The following is a 20704-nucleotide window of genomic DNA, read 5'->3' on the forward strand; positions in this document are numbered from 1 at the left end:
CTGGTGATGGTTGTTTATATTAATTAACCAATCACTCCAAGCTGTGTCCTGACTGTTGGGAGACAGTCATGAGTTTTCTTTAGTATTGTAATTAGTAATTATTGTATTTAATTTAGTAATTATTGTATTTAATTTATTTACAATAAAAATTGTCATTAATTTAGTATTTTCTTTAGTATGGTAATTCAGTATAGTACAGAATCTCTTTAATATATTATAGCATAATGTAATATAGTTTTAATAAAGCAATTGTTCAGCATTCTGAATCAATAGAGTCAGATGCCAGTCATTCCCTGATTAATATTAATTGGTTAATATTAATTAACCAATCACTCAAAGGTGTGTCCTAACTGTCAGGAGTTGCCTTTAGTATGTAATTTAGTATATCTCTTTAATATAGTATAGTACAATGTAATATAATATATTTATATTATATATATTTATATATATATTATATTTAATATATATATTTATAGTATAGTAATATATATTTATAATATAGTAATATATATATTTATAATATAGTAATATATATTTATAATATAGTAATATATATATTTATAATATAGTTTTGATACGTTCAGCATTCTGAATCAATGGAGTCACATGCCAATCATTCCCTATATTCCCTGTAAGAGAGGATGGAATGACCAACCACTGAGTTAAGAGCAGGTTATAAACCAAGACAGAGAAAACAGAAAATTACCTCTCAAAGGTGTATTTGCTCTCAGCCCTGAAGAAGTACACGTGGGACTTGAACTGCAGCTTGAAGACATAATCCTTGTGAATGCCATCTGCCTCCACAGGGCAGCTGACCGTGTAGCCCAGCAGGGGGAGGCTGGCCAGGGGATAATCATCCTGCAAGAGCCCAAGAGCCCAGCCCTGAGTGCCAGGCACCCTGTGTGCCACAGGGCAGGGCTGTGCACCCTTGCTCAGAGACAACAGGAGAGCTCTTCTGCAAGGCCACCAACAGTTTATGATTAAACCTTCCCCCAACTTCTCTCATTTTTTATGGTTATTTGTTTCTGCTGCTCTGCCCAACGCTGCCTCCTGGGCTCCCTCCTCCTCCTCTGCACCCTTCCTATGGAACTCAAAGCACAGATCTGACAAAACAAAAGAAATGTGACCTCAAGGAAAGAAGCCAGAATAATCCAATTACTGGGTTATTGTAGCTATGATATTTCCTGCAAGATTCTTCTTTTAGGATTTTTTCTCCTGAGAAGCTGGGAGGCCTCAGGAACAAAATGTAAACAATGGTCATCTGCTGCTGTGGAATGCAACAGGTGCATCTGGGATTGGTCTCATGTGGTTGTTTCTAATTAATGGCCAATCACAGTCAGCTGGCTCAGACTTCCTGTGTGAGACACAAGCTTTTGTTATTTTTTCTTCCTTTCTTCTATTCTTTTAGTATAGTTTTAATATAATATATACCATAAAATAATAAATCAGCTTTCTGAAACATGGAGTCAGATCCTCATCTCTTCCCTCATCCTCAGACTCCTGTGAACACATCACAGGTTATCACAGTTTATTTGATTAATAAGATGAAAGAATTGCACTGCACCATGGTTCATGATCAAGCAGTGCTGCATGCACCATGGGCAGAAAAACCCCTGGAGCCTGTCAGGCTGAGCTGAAGCCCAGCACAGAGAGAAGTGGGCAAAGAAGGCCCAGAGGCTGCTGTGTCCCTCACAGCCCTCAGTCACTGCATGAGGAGACATTTCCCCCTCAATCACAGAAGGTCAGAACCATCAGAACTGGAAATTCTGATTAAGTTCCACAAGAAGTGTGTTGTCACCTTATCTCAAAAGTTTCAAACCTCCTTGGTATTTCTCATGGGCTTCTCCTCCAAGCACTGACTCTTTCTTCTCCACAAAGCAGCCACTGACTCCAGTTCCCTTCTCACCCAGCCACCCCACTCTTTTATAGCATCTTCTTCTCATTGCTTGCAGCTGTGGCCTGTTAAAGCCAGGCCTGTTCCTAATCCTTGATAGTTGGCCCAGCTGCAACTCCTTAGGGGTAAGACTACTTTCTACACTATATTTTCTTATATTCTATACCCCTACAGAAGTGCCCACCGCCTTTCAGAGATCAGCTTTATTATGAATTAATTACCTCCTCTTCCCCTGGACTGTCCCTCAAACAGCAGTGATTGGAAGCCCAGGATCCCCAGGTGCCCCCAGGACCTGCCCATCACCCCCTCACCTGGTGTGTCTTGTAGAAGAACAAGCAGAAGTTGGTGAAGACCACCCAGAGTTTCTGCCAGCCATTGCTGTTCTTGAATTTCCTCAGCAGATACCCAGAGAGCTGGTTCTGGCACAGAAGGAAAAGAGAATTCCCTGGAATCACAGGCTGCAATCCTGCTGCAGCCCAGCCCTGCTCCTGTCCCCTCACCCAGGCATGGTGACAGCCACCAGGGTCCCTCCCTTCCAGCCACCCTTTCTGACATGCAGAAAAGCCACGTGGAACACACTGTGTGAGAAGAGAAACAAAGCAGGAGAGGACACAGAGGGCTGCAGAGCTGGGAGATGAACAACACAAGCTACACAAAGCAAAGCTGCCATGGAAGGGGCTGCAGGGAGGGGAACACGGCCTTGGAGTCAGCCAGCAGCACAGGGAAACCTCTGGCATGGAATGGCAACACAGGAATTTTGTAATTTGAGAAAAAGACAGGATATGTGGCAGATTTACAGAGAGAACCATTTTTTTGAGGCATAAACAGGAGGAAATCCTGTCTTAACAAGGCAGTGGCACACATCTGCCTCTGAGGATGAGGATCCTCATGTGAGCAGTTAGGAAGCAGGACATTTTCCTGGGCATCCCAGGGCTCCTCCCCACCAGCACAACATGTGAGAGGCATCTTTACCTGGATCATGCACAAGTAATCAGACAGGGAAAGGCTCTGGTTCCGGTACCAGCAAACATGGGTGATTGTGTTGGGCCGTTGGGCCTGGCCCAGCAAATAGCGAGGAGGAAGCTCTGGAGAAACAGCAAGAGAGCAGAAAACTGAGCAGAGAAAGGGGGAGAGAAAGAGAAAAACAGAATGTTAGGGTGAGAGGAGTGATGCAAGAAAGGTGGCTGTCAAAGGAAAATGGATTGTGAGAAAAATGACGGTGTTAGAACATGGAACAGGTCAGAGTGAGAGCCAGTGCACGAATCACACATTCCATCCCAGAGCCTGCAGCAGGCTGGGCTTGTTATCCATGCACAGAACTGGTGCCTTTCCCCAGGTGTCAGCAGGGAAAGGCCTGGGCCCTCCAACAGAAACCACAACTCAGCCAGCTCAAGTGCCCAATGTCTGTACCTCAAGCCCAGCTCACACCTACAGCACTTCCCTACCAAGCTGATCCACAAGGTCTCTATCAGAAAAACACAGGAGCTCCAGTGCCCAAACTTTCAACTCCACTTGAACAAGTGCCTCAAGAGCAGAGCAGGACAGGCAGGCCCAGACACAGCTGCAGCCCCCTGCCCCATTGCCTTTGTCAGGTGAGTGACTTCCTTATCCAGTCCATGTTATTTAGGGTCCTTCCCACTTCAGGAAGTCTTCCCAGCCTCCAGGCAGGGGTCCTGCCCTGCCAAACTGCTGCATAAAGTAAAACCAGAGTTGGTGCAAGCAGTGTAAGGAGTGCTGAGCTGATCAGCCTCGAAATCTGCAGGATTCAGTGCCCAAATGTGCCACCAGTGCTGCCCTGCACTGTGAGGAGCAGTCAGACTGCAGGAACCAGTGGCTCACAGAACCCCATAAAGGTTTGGGCTGGAAGGGACCATAGAGCTCATCTGGTTCCAACCCCTGCCATGGGCAGGGACCCCCTCCTCTAGACCAGGCTGCTCAGAGTCCCATCCAGCCTGCCCTTGGACACCTCCATAATCAACATCTCTGCTCAGCATAAAATGAGGCTGCCATGAAAGGACACTTGGCTGCTCAGTCCTGCCAGCAAGGGAAGGGCAGAGAATTCCAACTGAATTCCCTCTTAATTCTGGGTGCAGCACAGCAGCTAACCAGAGCTCTGTACAGCACAGTCAGTCTCTCAAGGAAAATATCATGGAGAGGAGACCATTACAATCATAGAACCTTTAAGGTTGGAAAAGACCTCCAAGATCATCAATTTGACTAAATTCCACTTAACAATTTAGAAAAGGGCCACATCCACACAATCTCTGAACATTTCTGGGGATAGTGACCCCACCACTGCCCTGGGCAGCCTGTTCCAATGCTTAACCACTCTTTTTGCTAAGAAATTCTTCCTGATTCCCAACCTGAACCTCCACTGTGCAGCTTGAGGTGATTCCCTCTTGTCCTGTCCCTTGTTCCCTAGGAGCAGAGCCTGACCCCCACCTGGCTGCTCCCTCCTGTCAGGAGTTGTGGAAAGCCAGAAGGTCCCCCTGTAGATGCCATGGCACAGAGAGAAACAGGAAGCATTTCTCACAGGAGCTTGTGAAAAGTTTTAGGGAGCTGGAAAGATGTGATAACTTGTTGACTATAAACAATTTGCAAGTAGTGTTTTTCTACTTTATTTTTCTGTTCCTCTCAAGGACAGTGTGTCAGAAAGATGTTTCTGTTAGTCAGCCAATAGAACAGAATCTATTGTACCACTCTGTCGCAGACATCTTTTTATGGAAAATCCTTTCCTTAGGATTTTTCCTCCTGAGAAGCTGGGAGGCCTCAGGAACAAAATGTAAACAATGGTTATCTGCTGCTGTGGAATGCAACAGGTGCATCTGGGATTGGTCTCATGTGGTTGTTTCTAATTAATGGCCAACCACAGTCAGCTGGCTCAGGCTCTCTGTCCGAGCCACAAACCTTTGTTATCATTCCTTTCTATTCTTAGCCAGCCTTCTGGTGAAACCTTTTTCTTCTATTCTTTTAGTATAGTTTTAATATAATATATATCATAAAATAATAAATCAAGCCTTCTGAAACATGGAGTCAGATGCTTGTCTCTTCCCTCATCCAAGAACCCCTGTGAACATGGTCACACCACTCTATAAAAACCATGCGGTTCTTTTGAATAAAGCCTTCTTTGCCTTTTCTAAAAAAAAAAAAAAAAAAAAAAAAACAAGACAAGAAAAAGACCAAAAGACAAGAAAAAAAAAACCAAAAACACAAAAATCACCCCCCTGAGCCTCCTTTTCTCCAGGTTGAGCCCCTCCAGCTGCTCCTGGTGCTCCAGATCCTCCCCCCGCTCCACTGTCACTCTCTGGACACGCTCCAGCTCCTCAATGTCCTTCTTGTGGTGAGGTTCCCAAAACTGACCCCAGGACTGGAGGTGCAGCAGCAGTGCCCAGCAGTGCAGCAGCAGTGCCACTGCTCAGTCCCACAGCAAAGCAGGGTGACACCCAAAGGAGAATTCAGCCCCAGCACATCCTGAATTTCCTGTAACCCTTCCCCGCTTTGTTCCCGCTGCCCAAGCGAAGCCCTGCTGCACGGAGAGCAGACACACAGACAGCCAGACAGGGGGACAGCATGCACAGGTGGGGGTGCCCAGGCTCTCCCTGGCTGAGAGGGGGCACAGGGGCCAGGGCTGGCCCGGGTACCTCGACGGCCGCGCTGTGGTCGGCCATGGAGACGCTGGTGCTGCGGTACCAGCACACGTGCACCGTGGTGTTGGCACGGGGCTGGCTCTGCCTGTCCAGGGAGCTACGGGAGGAGTGAATGTCATCTTCTGACTCCTGCTCTACTGACACCTCATCTGAGGATCCTGGGGAGGAGAATGGGGCAGTGGTTTAAGTAAACTGTGCAATAGAAAAGTGAGAGAAGCTGGGATGTCTGAGAAAGGAGGTTTTCTCTTGTCATGTCCAGCTGAACTGGTTACACGGCTCCTGCACCACTCTGAGCACATCAGTCTGGGTTTCAACTCAGTTCTGCCTGGGGCAGCTGGCTCACAGCATCCAAGGATGGTCTGGGTTGGAAGGGACCTTAAAGCTTATCATTCCAACCCCCTGCCACGGGCAGGGACACCTTCCACTAGATTAAAATCACAGAGTGGTCTGAGTAGTGCTGTGACAGACCTACAGAGGTCTCCAAGAAAAAATACTCCATGTTTCAGCACAGCCATAACAGCCCCAGACAGGCACAGGAATACTGGGCTGTAAAAGCTGACCTCCAGAGACTCTACATTTTGGACAAAAACACTCACCACATAGTTAAATTGAGAAAAAGCTATGTGAGGGTTTTTAGGATTTTATAAAGTCCCTTTATAAGGGACCTTATAAAATTAACAACTCTGCAATGGGAGCATCTCTGCTGCATTTAAAGCTGCCCTGAACATCAGTCTGGGAAGACAAGCATATCTCTTTTGATTAAAACCAAAGCCCAATTAATTCTCTATCATCATATGAACTATAAAAATACATCATTTATGTCATCAAACTCACAAAAGGAAAAGCAGAAAGGACAGGACAAGTGCTGCCTTCAGGGGGGCAGGGAACAGCACTTACTGTTGGAGCGGTTGCAGATGGAATTTTCCAGAAGCATCTCGGATTTCTCTGTGGATTTCTTGGCCATCTCAATGGCCACATTCAGGTCTTCCATCCACTTGCCCATCTCCAGGCGGGTGCTGCAAGGGAAGCAGAGGCAGTGGGCATCTCCAGGGAAGCAGAGGCAGTGGGCATCTGCCAGCCCAGAGCTGTGCCCTGCTGCTGAAGGCACAGGTCACTGCCCAAAGCAAGGGGCAGTATCCTTCCATTAGATAAATAAAACCAAAATTAGAATTCCTCCAAAGCTGGAGCTTTCCAGAGAGGGAACTGACCTCATACAGCCTCCACCTCTACAGTCAAGCCTTGAAACAAGACTAAATTAACAATTAAACACTTGGACTTTACAGCAAATAAAATGCACAGACAGCAGGCAGGGTCAGGAGAGAATTCTGGAGATGGGGGATAGGAGCCATTATTTTTTTGAAGGACAAATAGCAGCCTGAAGCACAGCCCATCTTTTAAAGAGCACCTGACATCTCAAGCAAGTAAAACCCAGAGCACAGAAAGAGGAAATTTCTTTCCCCCCTCCCAGGATCCTACAAGGTGAGACCTTCACAGCCCTTCAAGGTGTATCTGTATCCACAGGGATGCAACAGTGGAAGGTTTGGCTTTAGACACAGCCACAACATTTCTTTGTTTTGGTAACCACCTTTTTTTTTCTGGAAGTTTTTAATTTAGACTGAAGATTCCAACATGGTCGAAGCCTAGCAGTAATTTTTATTTTTGACAGGTAACCTTTGAGCTATTTTAAAGTCATGAGAAGGTAAAATTCTATTTATTTTTCTAAATTTAGGAATCTTTCAAGCACCTTAGACTCACAGCTGCTGGGAAATGGTTGATCTTAAAAAAATTGCATTCTAAGGTGTTAGGTTGGAATTTTAAAAAATAAATCTGCATACCAAAGGTATTGGCTCCTGTGCCATTACACACCTGCTTTATAAATATACTGTAGTGGTTATTTTTCAAAAACAGGTCATGAAGCAGTAAAATCCTTGTGATTTAAGGCTGAGATTTAGTGCTCCCACCCTGCATCGTTGGCATTCCTGATTCCAGCTGGGTTTTCACAGCAGACTTGCAAACAGACAAAAACTCCTAAAGCTGATCCTGACTCCAGGGGTAGGAGCCACCCTAATTACAAAAAGGCACCAAACTCACTGCACAGGGATAACTGAGGCTGAAAATTGATTGTTTTTATTACTAAGCCAGCCTTTAATTTTCCCCCAGCTTCCTCCATGAGATTCTGCAGGAACTCTCCCCTCTTCACAGCAATTTATATGTTCTGAATTTTCATTCTAAAATATTTGTATGTTTAGATTTTGTCTCCTGAAGTGGTTTGAAGGATGACACTGGCAATTCCCAAATAAACAAATACAATTGCAAACTTATTGCTGCTATTTGTGCTTTGGGTCAGACAGAAACACAGACTCACAGGATGGTTTGGGTGGGAAGGGAACTTAAATCTCATCTCATCCCACTCCATGAGGGCAGGGACACCTTCCACTGTCCCAGGCTGCTCCAAGCCCTGTCCAGCCTGGCCTTGGGCACTTCCAGGGATCCAGGAGCAGCCACAGCTTCTCTGGGCACCCTGTGCCAGGACCTCACCTCCCTCACAGGGAAGAATTTACTCCCAATATCCCATCCATCCCTGCCCTCTGGCAGTGGGAAACCATTTCCCCTTGTCCTGTCCCCACAGGCCCCTCTCCAAAGTCTTTTTCTACTTTCCTTGTTGGCTCCTTCAGGCTTGCAAGGCCACAATTTGGTCACCCCAGAGCTTCTCTCCTCCAGGTGAACAGTCCCAGCTGTGCCAGCCTTTCCTCCCAGCAGAGCTGCCCCATCCCTCTGCTCACCCTGGTGCCTCCTCTGGGCTCTCTCCAGCAGCTCCAGCTCCTTCCTGTGCTGGGCCCCAGGGCTGGGGCAGCTCTGCAGGTGGGGTCTCACCTGAGCAGGGCAGAGGGGCACAATCCCAACCCCTTTCCTGCTGCCCACCCTGTGATCAGCCCAGGATAAACTAACTGCTCCTTCCCAATATTCAACACTGAAAAAGGAGCTGTGAAGAGTCCTGGGTTTATTTTGAAGTCCAGAGGAAAAGCAGGATTACCTGGCTGCCACCACTATGGTTTTCTGTGCAGAATAGATTGTGAAGCAGTGTGGGACAGACCATTCATTCTCACTCTCCTCCACCTGCAGGAAAAGAAAATATTTTTCTCATCAGTGCTCAGGCACCAATAAACACTAAAACTGTCCTGTGCTGGCTGGGACTGGAGTCAAACAGGATCCCAACCCTGCTGCAGGGAGTGCAGAACAGCAACTCTCTGATGAATACCAGCTACTTTCAAGTCTATTTTGGCTCTCTATGAAAATCTATGGTGTGTTTCTACTGCAGGGGCACAGCAGCACTTGCAGCAGGGCAGGGAAAGGAAGGGTTGGAGCAGATTTGGCTCATTACTCACCGGGGGGTCAAGCACTATCAGCTGCAAACCAAAGACAGAAAGAACAATCCTGTTAGAAAAGGTGTGGGGAGGCAGGAGCATTGATTACATGCCCAGCTGTGTGCAGGGGGACAAAACACCAGGATAAATAAATCCCTATTTCCAGATCAGCCTCTCACAACAGTGTGAGAACGAATGGGCAACAGGGTGTGCTCCAGCTGTTTTGCTAATGTGGAAGGAACAGACTCATCACCTGCAGATAAACAAAGCTCTGTTTGACACACATCAAGGTCCAATTGCTGCTGAGACCTGCTTTGGAGCAGTTTGTGGCTTTGGTCCTTGTGCCCTGAAGGAATTCCTCAGCCTGCCTTAGGCAAAACCATTTCCTTAACCCTGTGGCGCAACATGGAACCACTTACCAACATGCCATGCAGAGAGAGGTGTCCGTGGATTTTGAACTGATTTGTCCCTGTGACCCCTTTGCTTGTGTACAGTAACATATCTGAGAACTGCAAAGGCAGGAAGAGAACAATCAGTGCTCTGAGAGCAGCAGGCAGGGCCAACGATTTTTTGACATCTCCTTGAAAATCTGTTGTTTAAAGGCCACTGTAGATGCATGAAAAATGCCATTTCTCAGTCAGCCAACGACCCTTCCAACCTCTTTTTTGTTTACTTATAAAAGAGGAAATAAATGTTTAAATTCTGTTAAAACTCTGTGCCATTAAGGAACCAAGTTGACCAGGGAGTAGTACCACAACCACACCCTCTAAAAACATTGCTTAGAGTGAGTTTTCAGTCTCGGGTGCTGATTTTCAACACAAGCACATAAAAACACACTTCCTCAACAACTTTATCTTGAAGACTTTGGGTTTATAAAAGTCAGGAGCAACACCCACCAGAAAGAACATCCTCTGCTGTAAGCCCTTCTTAGTGAGCTTGTACAAGCAACCTTCCCGGATAAACTCCTGCAGTGGAAAAGAAAAAATTAAATAATATTTGATCTTTCCTGAATGGGAGAATTTTATTTTCATCCCAGAGTACACAGAGTTGATTGGTGCCCAGCAATGACCACTAACAGATTTCTTAGAGGCCCAATGACACTTTCCTTCCTTTTTTGGGACATGAATCAGCTCCTTGCTGCAGCCAGCATTTAAATCAGTGAAGGAAGAGAAGGGAAAGGAGCAGAATTCCTGTTGGACACCAGCAGTTCACCTATCACACTTACATCCCACTGCAGTGACTGCCAGAGCATCCCCAAAGCCCATGCGATGCTCCTGTATCTATGCCCAGTACATCTATCAAAAACAAAGAAACAAAAATCCAGGCAGGAACTGCACAAACTCCTGTAACACAGAGGCACCCACACCAGTTCAGCCCAGTGCTGTGCTCTCACCATCCCTGTGCCCTCTGAGTTTGCACCAGGCAGACTCAAGCAGAGCTGGGAGTGCATTTGCAGCAGGACACAGCAGTTCCCAGTCACTCACAGCACCCAGCACAGCCAGTATCTGTACTGGGAACACAAAACTGCAGCCAGAGCTTAAGCAGAGTCTTTCTGATCAGAATATCACCAAGGGGATGATCCACCATCCATGGCATTCACTAAGAGACCTTCAGTTACATGAAGCTACACAGACCAGAGGGGCAGTGATGGCAAATCCTCACTCCAAAGGCACTTCCTTGGAAATAAAACCACCAAAGGCTCCAAAAATTCAGCAGAGGCACTTACCCTGCCAGGTGCTGTGAGATTGTCCACCCCAATCAGGTCATGCTGCAGCTCTGTAAGCTTCTGGAAGTTTTCCAGGCGGATGAGGCTGTGCTGCAGCTGGGAGGTCATTTCTGTGACTTCCTTCAGAGCATCTGTGTGGAGAACAGCACCAATGGGACCAGAGCAGAGCAATCCAGGCCACCCATTTCACCCCTGGAAAACTGAATCTGAAACTTAGATCTGAAATTTATAGCCAATTCTAGAACAGAATGGTTCATATGGAAGGGACCTACAATGTCCAAATGCCAATTTAAGTGTATTTTAGAGAAGGATAAAAAGAGCAAGCAACTTCACAGCATTTCCTATGCTTCTGGAGATCATTGTGTATCTGAGATTTTGCTTAAACAAAAAGCATTAACCATGCAGCTGAAAGTAAATGAAAAAATCAAACTATTTCTGCCAAAGAGCACTTTGTCATGAATGGACTTTACTACACACACTTCTGATGCTGCAAAACAAGCATTTTTGGTCACATTTTTACATCTAAATGACAAAAAAGTTGTAAAAAAAAACTCCTCTTTTTTTTTTCCCCTGCTAGGAGACAAGAAAAGGTCATTTTCCAGCTTTGGCATGCATCATGAGAAACCCACTTCCTGGAATGCCAGGAAAAAGAAGCACTTACATTGAATTTGTGAACATAACTGAAAATAAGTGAAGCTAAGTGTTCAAGACCAGGCTGGACGGGGCCTCTGAGCATCATGATCTAGCAAAATCATCCCTGCCCATGGTGGAAGGGGAATGAGCTGAGTTTTAAGCTTTCTTTAAACCCAAACCATTCTGAGATTCTATGAGTGTGTAATTCTTGTGTTCCCAGGGCACAGGCAGAGTTTTGATGCCCACGGGGAGAGTGCTGCCAGCAGGACAGGGCTGGGCTGTAGGAGCCATGGGGGTAGGACAGCTGGGACAGACAGAGAGCAGAGATCTCTGCAGCCAGGTCAGGAACATGGGGTTTATTGCAAAGGGCCTGGGTGCAGGGCCCTGCTGGGATTTGGGGTTTATTGCAAAGGGCCTGGGTGCAGGGCCCTGCTGGGATTTGGGGTTTATTGCAAAGGGCCTGGGTGCAGGGCCCTGCTGGGATTTGGGGATTATTGCAAAGGGCCTGGGTGCAGGGCCCTGCTGGGACCTGCCAAACACAGCTCAGAGCAGGCCCGAGAGAGGAGACGGGGAGAGAGGAAGACAGGGTAAGAGGGTAAGAGCATAAGGGAGTAAAAAAGGTTAGAGAGTAAAAAAGGTAAGAGCGTGAGGTTCCTATTACAATACAATAAATCTTCTTCTGTGCTGAATATTCTAATTCTCACTAACCAATCTAGTATAATATACAAATCCTATAGCATTTACATACAGCCTGTAAGAATCATTACATTACCACACTGTGTAACATTTTAAACCCTAAAACTCCTCTTTGGGCCCCTTCTGCCAAGCTGTAGGGTCTGCTCTGACCCTTGGAGCTGTCTGCAAGCAGAGGGTGTTGTTCCATCAAAAGGGGATTACCTTCAGCCAGCCACACCATTGTTTTCCTGCTGTTCAGTAACTGAGGTATCTCAGAGCTTGCTTTCATTTCAATCTCACTTATAGTTTCCATATTCTCAAAATCTTTTGCCACACAATCCCATTTCTAAGGCTTTCCTGTTGCACCTTCCCCACACCGGGCGCTCACTCACTGCGGCAGTCGGCGAAGTCCCGGTGCTCTGCTGTGTAGTGCTTGCACAGCCTCCCCAGGATCAGCTTGTAGTGCATCAGTCTCTGGATGGGTTTGAGCAGAAAGGTGTTGAGGGGCAGGTAGCAAACCTTCTGCAGCTCAAACTCCTTATAAACCATCTCCAGCTTCTTGAGGCGTTTGGTTGCTTTCTCCAGTTCCGTCAGGACCTCGTCGTGTTTCTGCAGGTAACCCGTGAACTCCTGTGGAAATGGACACAAAGTGACTTGCATCAAAGGAAAACAGTCCATCATTAAAGGAAGTGGCATACAGCTCCTAATCAAGGTCAAAATAAGTCTTTGTATGGAATTGTGCCCGTGCCTGCTGAGGATACCAAATGCTGGTGATACAAATAGCAGTCCCACACTCCTGCACTCCCATTCAAGCCATTGGTTTTAATTAAATAAATACTCCACTACTGCAGCACTAATGTAACTGTCCTACATAGGCACTCTGCACCACATAAAGCTGATTTAATTTCAGAAGAAATTATTCTGCCTTTAAAAAATATGTATATTTTTAAATTAAATGACCTTGCGAATCAAGGTCTCAATAGGGGAGCTAAATAAATAACTTTTCTTTGTTTTCTGCTGAATAACCAACAAACACCACTTATCAAGGTAAATGTAGGTGCCTAAATAAGCAACAGTGATACAAAACCTTCCTGCAATTATTTTACCATGTTTAAAATTGTTTCTCAAAAATAAATAAAGTTACTTCGAGACTGACTGAAAAAGAAAAGTTTTAGATGAGATATTGGAAAGAAATTCTTCCCTGTGAGGGTGGTGTCAGATACTAGAATCTGATAGTTCATGGCCTAAACATTGTTAGGAACCTTTTTTCTGTTGTATAAAGAAGCTACAGCCACAGAAGCCCAGCCCTCCCTGAAGATGCCTGACTGGAACTTTGGACTGAGAGTTAAGATGCCTTGATAAGATAAAGGGAACACTATTATTCAATAATCGTGGGTCAGGGAGAATAAACAAGGCAGAGGGAAAAGAACGCATGCCCAAGAAAGCCAAACCCAGCAGAAAATCATTCCTGACTGGATTTGGGAGGGGGAGGCCATAGCCCAAAAGGTCAGGTTTGCATGGAACCCCCAAATAAAGGGGAGAGGAGGAGAGTTTTGGGTGCTTAGCAAAACCTCTGGTCAGAGGCAGTGAACGCCCACCCTCCCTTACACCAAACTGGATCAGTTGTAAAACCCCCAACCCCAGGATGGCCACATCCATGGGACATGCATGTGGGAAGCAGCTGAGGAGAGGTCTTGATCCATCCAAGACCCCCTCAAAGTGCTTCCCAGACTCATTCCTGTGGCCTTGCACCACAGGACTGCACAGGACTGCAGTGATTCACTCTGCTGCAACAGACTGTGTCAGAGTTGCCCCTCTCCAGGGGAGGTACCTGGCCATTCCACCTGGCCTGAGCACATATTAATCCCTATTAATGATTCTGTGTTTTGTGGGGGACCCTCAGCACCAAGAAGACCAACTGGACAGGATCATCAGGACACTGGTGGGATGCACAGAGTGGTGATATTTTCTTTAATCTCTCTCTTTCTGTTCCCCCACATCTGTTCTATTTCTTTCACTTCCTTCTCTCTCTCTCTCTGATATTTACTATTAAATAAAGCCCATACTATTGACTTTGGCATATAGTCTCATTTGCGTTTCTAATTTTTTTTTTGCATTTCTAATAATTTCAAGAACCAGACTGTAACAGGTGGTGAGGCCCTGGCACAGGTGCCCAGAGAAGCTGTGGCTGCCCCTGGATCCCTGGCAGTGTCCAAGGCCAGGCTGGACAGGGCTTGGAGCAACCTGGGACAGTGGAAGGTGTCCCTGCCATGGCAGAGGGTGGAATGGGATGGGCTTTAAGGCCACTTCCAACCCAAACCCTCCTGGGATTCTGTGATGAATGGAAATATTAACTCTGAGCTCTGATCCTTGACAAAACAAAACCAAACAGAACACCTCAATAATCCCAAACTTCCAGGTCTTGCAGCCTGTGTTACCTTGAGAGCGTGCATGTTCCTGAGCATGACATCCCCAATGCGCTGGAAATCCCCCTTCACATGAGCATTGCTCCTGCCTTCCCTGGAACACACATGAGGAGAAAAGGAGAAGGAAACATGCATGGGGGATCAAGAAGTTCCTGTTTTCTCCCTCCATCTTCCCTTGAAATTCACAAAAATCTATAGGCATTTGACATTCTGATTTCACTGCTCAGATTGAGAACTTGGTACGTTAAATATGGATGCTGCACAAAACAGCAAACACAAAGACATGCTTAAAAAACTGAGAAAGGACTAGAAAGGAGCTTGTGTGAAAGTCTATTTGAGAGTTTTACACTCCAGACCTCCACATAAACATCATAACACAACCCCACCTGATTTTGTGAATTTATTTTTGTTCACACTTTGTTTATGTAGATCACCTCCTTTTGAAAGGAAGTTATACTGTAATATATAACATGGCAGGTCAGGAGAAAATAATACAAAGTTTAAAAACATCATGTGTGAAATAAACTGCATTGCAAGAACTAAACTCCCATCTTAATCACAAAAATGTTTCCTAGATTTTCACCTGGAGATTTCATTAAAGGTGGGGAAAAAACACACGCATCATCTTTTTGATCTTGTGTTCCTTCTTTTTTTTAAGGCTCAATAAGCACTATCAGATTATATCCACAATTGATGATCTTAAAGGTGTTTTCCAAGCTAAATGATTCTGTGATTACAAAACCCTCAGTCTGGTGCACAAGTCATACAACTACAAGATATTATATACAAAGCAAAGATTAGAAAATGGCCTTTGTGCAACATGGTTTGTACTTTTTTCATGGCTTTAATTTCATAAAAGATTTCTCCTTGCTTCTGTTGATGCAGAAATACCAATTGCAGTCTGGTTTGGATGTAAGGATGTATAAAAAGGTCCCCCATGTCACTTACCAGAGGGAGAGCCTCTGTTCAATCTCCTTGAGAAAGCCTCTGTGGAACTCATAGATGGGGTCAATGTTGGAGAAGAGCAGGGTCATCAGGCCCTCGGGCATGGCATTCTCCTTGATCACAGCACTGCGGAACCACTGAAACAAAACCAGAAATTCTCATCAATGTCTCTGCTTCAGAAATTCATTGTTAGCATGAAAATTCCTGCTCCTGAAGTGATGGGGGAGGAGAGAGTATGCACAGGGAAAAAGCAGGGAGGAAGTAGTAGTATTTAGGGAAGACGTAATTTGTGGAAAATGGAAAGAAGGGATTTTTTTTCTGTGCCAAATATGAGGAAGATGAGGCCCATGGCTGGCTGTGGGCACCAGCTGGTTTCTGAATGCAATGATGGGATGGTTGGGGACAGCTGAGTGACAGTCAGTTACCCAGTGGCTGCCCCAGCTGCTGCCACTTCCACGCAGATAAAACTGCTCTCAATGGCCTGGAGCCTGTGCCAGTCACTCAGCTGAAGATCTCGTTGAGGTCACATTCCACACTTTAGTGCTTCTGGCAGGGATGGGGGTATTACAAAAATCCTCTGAGATTTTTCCCCCTTCTTTTAGGAGAAGTGCTGGGAAGCCTGTAGGAGGAATTGGAGTGAGATGGTGCTCAATGAGCTTGCAGAGAACACCTCCACTGAGGCCATGAAGCATTGAGGGAATCAAGCTTTTCTTTAATGAAATTAAAACAACAGCTTATAGGAAGGCAACAGTCACAATGCTCAAACACTGAGCTCATGAACAAAAAAAGCTCTTTTAGAAGCACATGAACTAGAAATTCATGCTGCCCTCCAAACTGGGACTCACTTGTCTATTCTGAGTGAAAGGAGGAGGAAGAAACAGAAGCAGCAAAACAAGAAGAAACTCTTCAAACCCCCATGGGTTCGATGCCCTTTGCAACTGCCATCTGCTCACAGACCCACAGGCACAAGGCTAAAAGTTTTCCAAGGCTAAAAACTTCCCAAGGAAAACCAAAAAAAAGAGAAGACAGCCAGGTTATAAGCAGAGCTGGCAGGTATCACTGAAACAGAGTGTTGTGCAGTTTCAACACAAAATCAGAGTTAGCCTGAAAACACAGATTACTAAAAATCATGTAATATTAACAAGGTAAGGGACTCCTGCAAAATGTTTTTAGGCTTTCCTTGTTGACAGTTTTCAGAGCAAAAGTTTGTCTAGGTCATCAGGATGGCACAGGATGCAGCTGCTGAAGTCCAGGGAAGGAGCTATGCAACAAGGAAGGGGACAGCTGCTTGGCTTATGGATTATGCTACATCACAAGAAGAAATTCCAAGTTTTTCCAATCTAACAACCACAAATCTGTCATAAAAAGGGAAAAGAAATAAAGTCAAAGGCACTTACCACTGTAATGACCTCCAGGTCCTTTAAATAGGTGCGTTCTGTGGCCAGGATCTCCTTTGCTATGAAGTATGCCTTGTCTGTGGGGCAGCGCTGGAAGGACACACAGACACCAGTGAGAACTGAAACACAAACCTCCATTTCCTCTGGGCATCAGCTCAAACCTCACATCCACTTCCTCTTGCTGTGTGCAAATGGAGCACCTCATTACTGACATCTCTTTGTTCAGCATCACATTCCCAAATGCTGACTTTACTATAAAATGTTCTTTATATTGTTAGAGTATTAAAAAAATGCCAATTATATGTCAATTATCTTAGAATCACAGATGGTTTAGGCTAGATGGGACCTTAAAGCTTATCTCATTCTACCCCCTGCCATGGGCAGAGACTTTCCACTACACCAGGGTGCTCCAAGCCCTGTCCAAACTGGCTTTGGACACCTCCATTACAGGAACTTCCATCTCAAATCAAGGGAGCATTTTACAGAAATATGGAAACACTTAATCCAATATTCCTAGATTTTAAACCCTTCTCTAACCACCAAAAACAGCCCAACAGATTTGCAAGCAGTCCTTTTCCAAAATTCCTTATTTCCACTTACAGCTTTTACTCAAGCTACTCCTTTGAAGGCCATATTAATTAGATAAGAAAAAAAGAAAATCAAACCACAGCAGTTGTTGCCTGAATGATTGCTCTGGGCTGCTCTTTAAAGAGAAGACAGAATGGATATGGAAAAACAAAGGAATGAAATGGTGGCAAGAGATGTTGTGCAGCTACAGCAGAAAATTAGAACTAGCCTGAAAACATACATTACTAAAAATCATGGAATATTAAGGAATTAGTCACTCTTCAAGGTAAGGGACTGCTTTGACTCCTTAGCTCACTAAGCTGTGCTGTAGTTCTGTGCCAAATGCCACTAACTTATGTCAAAATTTGGTCTCCTCCATCTCTGCCCCTCCTGAGGGAAACACTGCTTTGAAAATTCTTTCTTCTGTTTCCTTGTATGTTCTGAGCTAATCAAAACTTCTCTTTATAGAGTCACTTTGAGATGCCTCCAGTGCTGTCAGCACAGCTACTGAGTGTTTCCCAATCCTCCAGCTCAGGGTTACCCATGGAGGACACATTCTCCTGGGTGCTCAGTAACCTCTCTGTTGAGTCCAGAGAATCTCTAGAGGAGTGTATCCTCAAATAATTAATTTTGAGACACTGTCTAATCTCTTTTCAGGTTGTTTTATGCTAGTTATTGCAGTTCCACATGTCAGCCTGCTCTCTGGAGGAAGCAGAGAACACACTCCTACTTATTCCACAGCCACCCCCTTCAATCTACCTGTCTTACAGGCAAAGTCCTACCTGATCTTGGCCTTTTTTCCCTGGCCTATTTACCTGACTGCAGCCTCATATGCTGTGGAACCTCAGTGGGCATCCTCCATAAGCAGCCTCTTCCCAAAGGAAACATCATCATTTTCCTGGCCTCCCTGGAGCCTAAGGTGACACAGTTTCACCATCTCACTTCTCAGTCTCAGTTCCTTACAGACAGGAGAGTTTCTGCTCTCAGGGATGTTCTCACACAGCTCTGGGTACCTCCCCTTCTGGATTATGTACAGGATCTCACTGAAATTCTTTCAAATGTTACAGGGCACGCAGGTGTGTGAAATGGGAGCATGGCTTCCACACAGGCAGGTAGTGATGGGGGAACTTCCTTAAAAACTAAACCACACCATGGTCATAACCTGTCACTTCTCATAGCCTGCATGGATCATGTTTTTCTCCACCTCTGAACACTTCTGAGGTTTCTGCCTCCCTCTCCAGCTGACTCTGTGCTAACCTGGGGCACAAGAGGGCTTTTATTTTTCCCAGGCACCTTCTGTTCCTTTCTCCCTCCCCAGCACATCAGCCCTTCCTGTTAATTCTCAGAAGTTCCTGCTCTTTCCAAACTGCTCCCTGGTGGAATTTAGTGTGCTTAATTTGCTTTTTTTCAGTCTTGCAGCAGTCCTAAGTGCATCCCTTGTGCAGAGTGCTGGCAGCAGCTGCTGGGCAGACCCTGCACCAGAGGAGTGGAAAGGCTCTCACAGAGCACAGGGGCCCTGCCAAACACCCTCACCACTGCTCAGGCTCTGCAAGGGGAAAGGAAATCAGCTCATGCCTCAAAAGCCAAACACAAGAACTCTCTGAGGTGGCAGTCTCCTTCTAGAGTCCAAAGAAAATGTTTCTACATCCACAGCAGGCATCCAGGCAAAGATCCCCACTTGGAAAAAATGATGTTTCACCATATAATGTACAAACAATCCCACCTGGAAACCTTCAGCACTCACCAGATACAGCAAACCCATCTTGTGAAGAGCTCTACTCTGAACTTGCAATGGCCAAAAATGTTTAACTTTTCACTTCAAACACCAGGCTTCAGAAGTGTTAAAATAACTCTGAGTGGGGGAACTCCCCCAAAAAGCCCAGTTTCAATGTCCTTCTTTAAGTGTGTTGCTGCAACCAGCCTCTTTTAGAGAAGGAACAGGGAGAAATCTATCAGTGAGATGAAAGAAAAGCACAGTGATTTAAAAAGAAAGGAAAAAAAGAAACCCTCATGTTTCTAAAGGTGTCAGTACTGGACCAGCAGCACCATGGCTGCAAAGAGCAGACAGCACACATTGTGAGGGCTGGAGAGTTTGCAGAACCTGCCCTGATTAACCACTACAGCAGCATCATCTTCAAAACAGAGCTCTAGTCAGTGAGATATTGCAAGATTGCATTTTTCTTGTACAACAAAGCTGCGAAGCTCCTGTGAAATGTAACCAATTTCACACTGGTTTCCTCTTGTGTCTGTTTCACTTACAACAATGTCTCTGAATAGACATCAAAGCCTTGGAATACTCAGGAGTTGATCAAGCTTAAGATCAATACAAGAAAAAGAAGTTCCCTTCTAAGGAGTCTCATTTTCATAAATTAGTTTCAGCCTGAAGGAGAACACAAGCTGCCAAAACACCAGACCATGCAGAATGTGGCAGAAAGGGTTGGGCTTCACATTTAAGTCAGCTAACACAGTCTCTGCTCATTATTTCCAAGCCATAAGGACAAATGAGAAGAGTTATTTTTAAAATAACTATGGAAACTAACAGTAGAGTGATCAGCCAAAGCTATAAACTCCACTCAGAAAGTCTAAATGAGACAGGGAAGCTGCCAGTGGGGTGGGCTGTGTGCAGCTCAGCTCCCAGTCACTGGTTAAACCTTCCTCTCTCTGGCAAGCACTCACAGCACGTCCACACCATGGGTGTTTCTCAACAGCATCACAAAAGTGCCTGGAGGTGCCCAAGAATGGGGTAAAGACACCAAAGAGCAGGGCCTGTGACCTTTCTGCCTGAGGATCCTGGTCCTGCCAGAGGTAAGACAACCAGAACACTGGATGGGGCAAGCAGGAGAGCAGAAGCAAAGACCACACAAGGTGGTTGTTCCTTCTCTGTGGCTGTGTGGAAAACTGCAGATGCCAGTGTGGCCACAGACTCCATACAGAACTGAGTTTGGACAGTGGAGCCTTCCTTGCACTGTAATGGAAGGTCCTGGATCCTTCTCAAGCACCAGAGCCAACAAACCTCTCTGCAAGCAAGGCAAGGAGAGCAGAGAGTCTTCCAGAAAAATGGTCATGGAACACTGCTGTGGACTTCTTTATCCTTTGGAAGAAATGCAGCAAATCCTGAGCTCTGCATGAGGGTGAGGAAAACCCCACATCATGTGGAGGAGTCCCTGGTTAAAGCAACCAGTGCTCAGTGGTTGAAAGGTTCTTTCACCAGGCAGAAAGAAAAGCCCAGGGATGGAGCAGCACCCAGACACAAGCACATCTTGAAGACCCAAAGCTGTTCCTGGTTTGAGACTCACTGCACCTGCAAAAGTGAGGGGCATTTTTGTCCCCCTCTTTCCAGAAAATGAACCTCAAGCTTCTGCAAGGCCAGAGCACTGTCCACCTCTCTCCATGTAGAAGGGTCAGCCATGGAGAGGAACTTCAACAACA

At 45.6% G+C, this 20704-nt stretch overlaps 1 protein-coding gene across 3 annotated transcripts in view; it reads right to left on the reverse strand.

Moving 5' to 3' along the window:
• FARP2 (FERM, ARH/RhoGEF and pleckstrin domain protein 2) overlaps positions 1 to 20704 on the reverse strand; it is a 77407-nt gene that overhangs the window by 3261 nt on the left and 53442 nt on the right. For 2 of the 3 annotated variants that reach the window (XM_058031541.1, XM_058031540.1), the window contains exons 15-26: positions 16709 to 16798; positions 15315 to 15448; positions 14379 to 14460; positions 12333 to 12570; positions 10633 to 10763; positions 9803 to 9871; positions 9326 to 9415; positions 8576 to 8658; positions 6439 to 6557; positions 5536 to 5699; positions 2206 to 2313; positions 707 to 858 (exon numbers count right to left, since the gene is read on the reverse strand). In XM_058031541.1, coding sequence (XP_057887524.1) covers positions 707 to 858; positions 2206 to 2313; positions 5536 to 5699; positions 6439 to 6557; positions 8576 to 8658; positions 9326 to 9415; positions 9803 to 9871; positions 10633 to 10763; positions 12333 to 12570; positions 14379 to 14460; positions 15315 to 15448; positions 16709 to 16798 — 1460 coding nt within the window. Of the gene's footprint in view, positions 1 to 706; positions 859 to 2205; positions 2314 to 2866; positions 3007 to 5535; positions 5700 to 6438; positions 6558 to 8575; positions 8659 to 9325; positions 9416 to 9802; positions 9872 to 10632; positions 10764 to 12332; positions 12571 to 14378; positions 14461 to 15314; positions 15449 to 16708; positions 16799 to 20704 lie in introns of all 3 variants that reach the window. The other variant, XM_058031543.1, reaches the window with a different exon arrangement.

The sequence above is a fragment of the Melospiza georgiana genome, chromosome 10 (genome assembly GCF_028018845.1).
Source record: "Melospiza georgiana isolate bMelGeo1 chromosome 10, bMelGeo1.pri, whole genome shotgun sequence".
In the NCBI taxonomy this organism is placed as follows: Eukaryota; Metazoa; Chordata; class Aves; order Passeriformes; family Passerellidae; genus Melospiza; species Melospiza georgiana.